This window comes from Fopius arisanus, unplaced genomic scaffold, assembly GCF_000806365.1.
Source record: "Fopius arisanus strain USDA-PBARC FA_bdor unplaced genomic scaffold, ASM80636v1 scaffold00038, whole genome shotgun sequence".
Classification (NCBI taxonomy): Eukaryota; Metazoa; Arthropoda; class Insecta; order Hymenoptera; family Braconidae; genus Fopius; species Fopius arisanus.
Window position 1 is genome coordinate 1056744 of NW_011887777.1, and position 6982 is coordinate 1063725.

A 6982-nucleotide genomic window follows, 5' to 3' on the forward strand; every position below is an offset into this window, starting at 1 on the left:
CCCTTTTAAGTGAAATTACTGGGTTTTCGAGTTTTCTAACAAATTAGTGACCGGATTTTATCATTTTATCACCATTTCCGTACTTGATCACTCCGAGTAAAGCCAGTGTGCGGTCATTAAATTGTTATTTGTACTAATTATTCCATTACGTCGAAAACAAGTGGGAACACAAAGTCTCAAAAAAATATGTCATTCTACGACGGATGGTATCTTTTCCATGATAATGCGATACAATCAGGAGACTACAGATAAAATCTTATCAAGTCGCTAGAGTGTCTGGCTAATAAGGGAGAAGAAGAAGTCATGGCTAAATGTCTTTCAATGCCAACTTTTTAAGAAATGGTTGATGGACGATTTTTTGAAAAAATATCAATATCTCATAGTGGTTTTTAAAAATTTGGGTTTAATTGATATCGATGAAGAGAACTGATAAAGTGCATATAGGTATTGTGAGTGAACTCAACGAGGTTCAAAACTTTACCTTCTTCAATTGTATCGCCGATTTTTTTACATATTGTACACGTCATTAGATGACTATTCAATTTTTTTCAAGGTTTTTTGACGATACCAGGAATCTACTACGATTTCTTTCATTTTTTTCAGCTTTTAAGAGCGTGACTCGTGTAAATATTAAGCGATTTAGATTTTTTTTTAATTTTCGTTTCTTTATCACCGATTTAATTACCAAGGCTATATATTTTTTGTATATCACGTTCCATGAGATTTCATCATGAAAAAGTAAAAAATCTCGCTTCTTCCGACTTGGACCCGATTATTTATTTAAAAAAAAAAAATCAGTGAATTTGTGGTACCGAAAAACAAATCTTCACCACAGGAAATCGTGGTTCTTGGTTTTATTTTTTTTTATTGCTCAATGACTCACAAATTTTGATAGTGGTGCGTCTAGTTTTGAAAATTATTGATAAAGTTTTGAGAATTTTTTGCAACAGCTTACTGAGAACGTAGGAAAAGTCATCCAGGGTGATGAAAGTTCGTGCGTCATTGAATAATATGAAATCGTCAATGTGGCTTATTTTTTGGCGTCAATTTTATCAAGCATTTATCAAAAGTTTGTAAACAAAACCTGAAAACTGAGAAGATCAGCGATGACAAGATTACCTTTGGAGGGGTTGTGAATGCTAATTACTCGAAAAAATTAATATTAAGGAATGAAAATTTCATTAAATTTAGCCACAATGAGAGAGGCATCCCTTTGGAGCGGATCTAATTTTAATTTCTCAAAGCTTCTGCCATCAACTTTTCTATTGTCTCTAAGGTATCTTATAGGAAGCCTTTACGTTTCTCATGAATTACACTGAATATCTGGCAAAAACAATAGTGTGTTCTCGAATATTTTGTTAAAATTCTAGAATACATACGTGCTGGCCGGCTACTACGTTTTTTAGTGGCAGCGAGTTTCTCCTTCTCACTGCGGACGGAGGCAGGATCTGATAATGTCGGTGCTAGATACTTTCTCCCTGAACTGCTACCAATGCTATCTGATCTGGGTAATACAACTGGTCTCTTCCCTCCTCGATTCCTCGAGCCATCGGTCTCTTTAGCTCCTGATTCTTCCTCCCGATCTACGCTGTTCTCTTTGCTCTTCTCCTCCGGATGATCCTGAGGAGTTACTGCCAGGTCATTGGTGGCTCTGAGACCCGCAATGAGATTATTCTGTTGTTTCTGAAATTAATTCAATGATTCCGTAATAATCGAGGCCCAAATCAATGCACTTAGGATAACAATTTTTTGTGCCACTTATGTCAAAACCTCATTTCTCTAATTGAGTAATTAAGTAGTAACAGAGGATTTCAACAATTAAATTTTTGAGGAGAATTAATTGACGGAATTCTTCAATATTGACAATTATTGGTCGAACATATTCAAGGCCTCAACGAGCATAATCTACTACAGCAATATGACTGCCATTATTCATATCTATAAAAGGTTGATACGCCAAAATTAAGGTGTCGAGAGTAAGATTTCGGCTAACTTCATGCGTAATACTTTTCACGCGTAACCCTATTTCTCATTGGCCATTCCGAATAAAATTCCTTTCGTATTGGTTAATCGAGATACGCGGTAGCGTATCGGCCAAGTACACGTTTCATACGCGAAAGACCAGCGATAGCTATCAAGTATCTATACACCACACAACTTCTCCTTCCACTATTGGCTATATCATAATATAATCATATCATAATCAACACAACGGAATTAAATGACGCACGCGAAGCGCGTGTTCGGTCTCAACATTATTAGTCGCGGTCACCTGGAGGAAGAAGATTTTTAAGAAGATTATTAAAATATACAGTTCTCTCAAATGAATAAATCTTTGGCAACAATTGTTGTTTTTTCAGTGTGCATGAATGAATAATAGGATAACTATATTTACTCCAGTTGCTCGAATTTTCTTGAGACACCCTTCCAGCCACGTTCGAATCGTCTGCTTCGCCACTTCCTCTTCGATTATGTACTCGAACTCCTCACGAGCCAATAACTCCTCAAGTTGTAGTGCTTTTCGGATTTCTACCGAGCGGTATGATAACATACTGAAATCAAAATATTGGTTTTTTAACGAAAATTTTAATGCGGCACAAAAAAAGATTCAATCAAGTATATTTGTACGTAATCATAGGATATTCCGCTTCCAATGTCGTACATGATTTCGATGATCATTCTACAATTTCTGAAAGATGATTTCAAAAAAAAAAATTCGGAAAAAAGTGCTTAGCGTGACTGCATATGTATCGAAATAATTTCAATAAATTTCTTCCCATTTATTGTAATTATCTCGAAGTTATTGGCATGAATTTAAGGAGTAAAAATAAATATGAATTTCAGTGGAACTGTACTTCCGGAACGAGGCTTTCATTGTACCTTCATTTGAGTTCAACGAGCCTTCCCACTTATATTTATAGGTTTAAAGACCATCGTGGCTTAGGTTGTTGTATCGCGATAGTTTCTGCAAAAAGTTTATCCGCTGTAAAACGGACCAGTTTAGAACACAATCTTTTCACGGTATCTAGTCGCACTTGATTGATGGAATTGTGTATGGATAGGTAAAGCATAACTATATATTTTCCATATTATTTATTTTCATTTATATAAATTTATGGATTTTCGATAATTATATCGCGTAAACCAAATGGCCAATCGATTTGATTTTTTTTCTGTATTCCCTCCTACGATATATATTCTAGGTTTTTCTATTTACGATACAACAACCTCAAGTCGTTTTCAATGAATTGATAATTTCTATTATCAGCTAAATTAAATAAATTTAAGAAATATGCCGGAGGAAGGTTGGGCGGAGGATAAATAGATCTTAATCTTCCATCTATTGCTCTGTGACGTATTAAGGTGGATGTTTAGGCTCTTCTTTGGGGCCTGCATCAATCCGTCCACTTCGTAGCCCTAGTTAACACTAAATCTGATGTAATTTCCAAGCAATTCTCAGTGATTTCGATCAGTGTTTCCGTGGCGATACTGAAAAAAATTTCGGTCCACTCGTCTAAAGTTAGTTCTACGGTTCTGACCGTCATTCCGAGAGTGGTTTGGGAAGAAGGATATAATTGAGTTGGAACTAGGAATTTTTAGAGTTAAGAAAATTAATTAAAGGGAGAGTCGTCATATTGCCATATCACCGAGTAGTTCCTATCTATAAAAGGTGATACACCAAAATTAAGTTGGGCGAGAGTAAGATTGGCTAACTTCATGCGTAAGACTTTTCACTCGTAACCCTATTTCTCATTGGTCAATTGGCTACGTCATCATCAACACCACGGAATCAAACGGCGCGCGGAGCGCGCGTTCGATCTCGTATACATCAATGGTTAATGAGTAGATTATTCACTTGAGTACTTAGGATTACGTAGTTTCGTTGAAAAACAAATAACTCACTTGATGACGTCATGAAAAGTGACATCCTCCCCATTGTGCAGTCTCTCGAGCTCGTAGCACATGTATTTGAATAACAGTCTATCTTTCTGGGGATCGGTTTCCAGTCTACCCTTCAGCAATCGTAATATAAATTTCACCTGAAACGCACTATCGTATCATTACGCGTCATCGAAGATTTTTTTTAAAGGAATAGTTCCATGAAAATCATTGATAAATACCCTTCTGACCGGTATCACACCTCGCTGATGGATGTCCACGACGTTCCACGTATTCTGGAAGTTTCGAATGTCAGCGTATGATAAGAGTGCATCCTCCTCATTGGAATAGAAGAGAGAAAAGTTCTCCATGATAATAGCTAGAGCAGACAGATGGAAAAATCCAGAGTTATAGGATTAATATCTTATTTTCACAATTTTCAAACAAATTTACCATACACAATTGCATATGTGCTACCTGCTGTTTTTTTCTACCGTCTAAATGTTTGAAAAACAATCTGTTGAATTTTTTTTTAGATTGAGTCTGACAACTTTTACTACATTGTTAAAATTTTGCATTGTCACGCATAGAAGGTGCATGAGATAGTGTAAAGTAGTGTTGGTGTTTTCTGTGTGTAACAGGCTCCTTTGCGGAACAAGGAGCAAAGAAGTTATTATTTGAGATTATTCGCGTTTAAATTTCTTAAAATAAAACATCCAGAATGGTTTGGTGGACCTGAACTAGAAATTTATCGTAAATTTTACACAAAGTTTGTATTAAAAATCTAATGATGGCATGAGTAATGGTAAAAAATACTAGTGTGCTAACACGATAGTGTGTTTTTAATGAAATGAGCGAGAAGTCGTGGTGACATAAATAAAAAATAAAAAACGAAAGACACATGCGAATAGCTAATATATTTAATATATTATATTAATATATTTTCCATACCCACAAGTAGATTCAACACAATATACGTGATGATAACGTAAAATGTGCAGAAGTAGAAGAGAGAGGCGTGAAAATTTCCACAATCAGTCTCCCAATAATTGGCAGCTGGTGTGCAGTAAGGTGGCTCTATCATACAGTCGTGCATGATTTTATTCCAATCCTCGCCGGTGACGATTCTGAAGAGCATCGCAACCCCTGTCACCGGTGATTCAAAATTCGCTCTTCTCCCGATTCCCTCTCCGTACTTGACAGTTCCAAAAATTATCGTTCCAGCAAGAGCATAAAAAAACACGAGAAGAAACATGCCGAAGATAATGAAGAAACTCTTGCAGACGGATACACCCACTGTCAACATCAGCATCTTCAACGTCGTGTGCTTTCCGGTTATAGTGAAAAATCTCAGAATCACTGACATGTAGCCGATCGAATAGGACAATTCGTTTTTCATCGTGCAGTGCATTATTATCCACGTCACTCCGACGACTGTCACGAGTAGATCGTAACGATTTCGTCGGGATTGCCAGTATCCGCGTGGAGTGAATGCGATATTTTTCATTATTACTTCGACGACGAATATTAGGACCATTATCATGGAGAATGTCGCTAGGTATTCTGGATACGCTGCCCCACTAACCCACTGAAATTACAGGCAATTACTGGTACAGGCGTTCATCACTAAAAATCCTACTAGAGCTTCATCGAAATTCCAATTTTTAGAAAAATTCAATTTATTTGTTGCCGGACCATTGTTGGTAAAGAAAATTCTGTTGCAACGTCTGGCCTCAGTCTTTTTATTCTCCTCAGACAGTGAAACTCTTCGACTTGTCGTAATGTATCGACAAAATTGCCTTTGATACGTTTTTTAATTATTATTTTTAAAAATCAAATTATGAAATCATAATATTAAAAAAAAAGTGAAAATATCTCATGTTTTAGGAAAATTTTCAAATCTGCTTGATGATTTTTATTTATTAAAATAGTTACGATAGTTGTAATTGTTAATAGAAATCCGTAATATTTCCACTATTTTTAATTGATATTAAAAAAGGTAAGGTGCATAAATAGAAAAATATTCTTACTAGTGACGGAAGTGCATTGACATGATTATTTTTCGGGCCTACATTTCGGCTAATTACAGCACAATATTCAAGGCAGGCGACTCATTTATTTCTAATCAATTCAATGTTTCAATAAAAATGGTTAGTTCAAATACGAATCTGCGCTTGATTAAAATCCAGCCGAATATCCCTCGATCTTCAAAATCAATGGCAATTCTGACGATTTCCATGCAAACAAATAAATGTGTCGAATTTTGCAAATATGTCCTCAGCCCGCAAAACTTGAGACTTTCGTTGGTGAGAAATGTTACAATTGAATATTGAATGATGGATTTATCATTGATAACTCACCGACACCACCAACAATGCACTATTACAGACAACCATCAGTGCAATGAACCTCTTGAAGGATATATTCTGTGTGATATCATAAATAGAAGCGCGAAATTTCTTGCCATCGGGTCTGGGCGGCAGATGCAGTGGCTGAGCAATTTTCAATCTCTTCTTCAAGTCACACCAACGTCTCTGATCAACAGTGAGCAGAGCAGTTCCCCTATTCTCTGAGTAATTGGCAATGACAACACCGACAAAGAGTGTAAGTCCAATCATACATCCGAGAAAAATGTAGATATGAATATAAACAGCATGGACAGGTCCCAAAGATTTACTGAGCACATCCCTGACGTCCAGCCAACCCTTGAACGACAAAACCTCGAATAATGTCAGCATTGCATCTCCAATGTTGTCAAAATTGAAGCGTTTTGGGTTGGCCCAGACTCGCGGCACTAGGATGGACGGATAGCTCTCATTCTGACCAGGTTTTAACTTCATTTTCGTTACAAAAACTCGTCTCATGAAGACACCGACACAATCCTCACGTGATCTTATCGTCGGATCGTTACAGCGGGCAAGTCTGCCACCGTAGAGCTGTACTCCGTAACTTGCGAAGACGAAAATTAGTAAAATTAGAAGAATTGATACCTGAAATATTTACAAATTTATATATATTGTCAATTGATTGATCCATTGAAATTTATTATCATAAACTATAAACGAACAGATGAATCATCATTTAATGGAAGTGCAGAAAGTAA

General features: G+C 36.4%; 1 protein-coding gene across 1 annotated transcript in view; it reads right to left on the reverse strand.

The window, feature by feature from the left end:
* LOC105266497 (sodium leak channel non-selective protein na) overlaps window positions 1-6982 on the reverse strand; it is a 19415-nt gene that overhangs the window by 2349 nt on the left and 10084 nt on the right. Inside the window, 6 exon segments of the mRNA XM_011304689.1 lie at window positions 1380-1683; window positions 2396-2552; window positions 3904-4040; window positions 4122-4258; window positions 4831-5467; window positions 6240-6869. Coding sequence (XP_011302991.1) covers window positions 1380-1683; window positions 2396-2552; window positions 3904-4040; window positions 4122-4258; window positions 4831-5467; window positions 6240-6869 — 2002 coding nt within the window.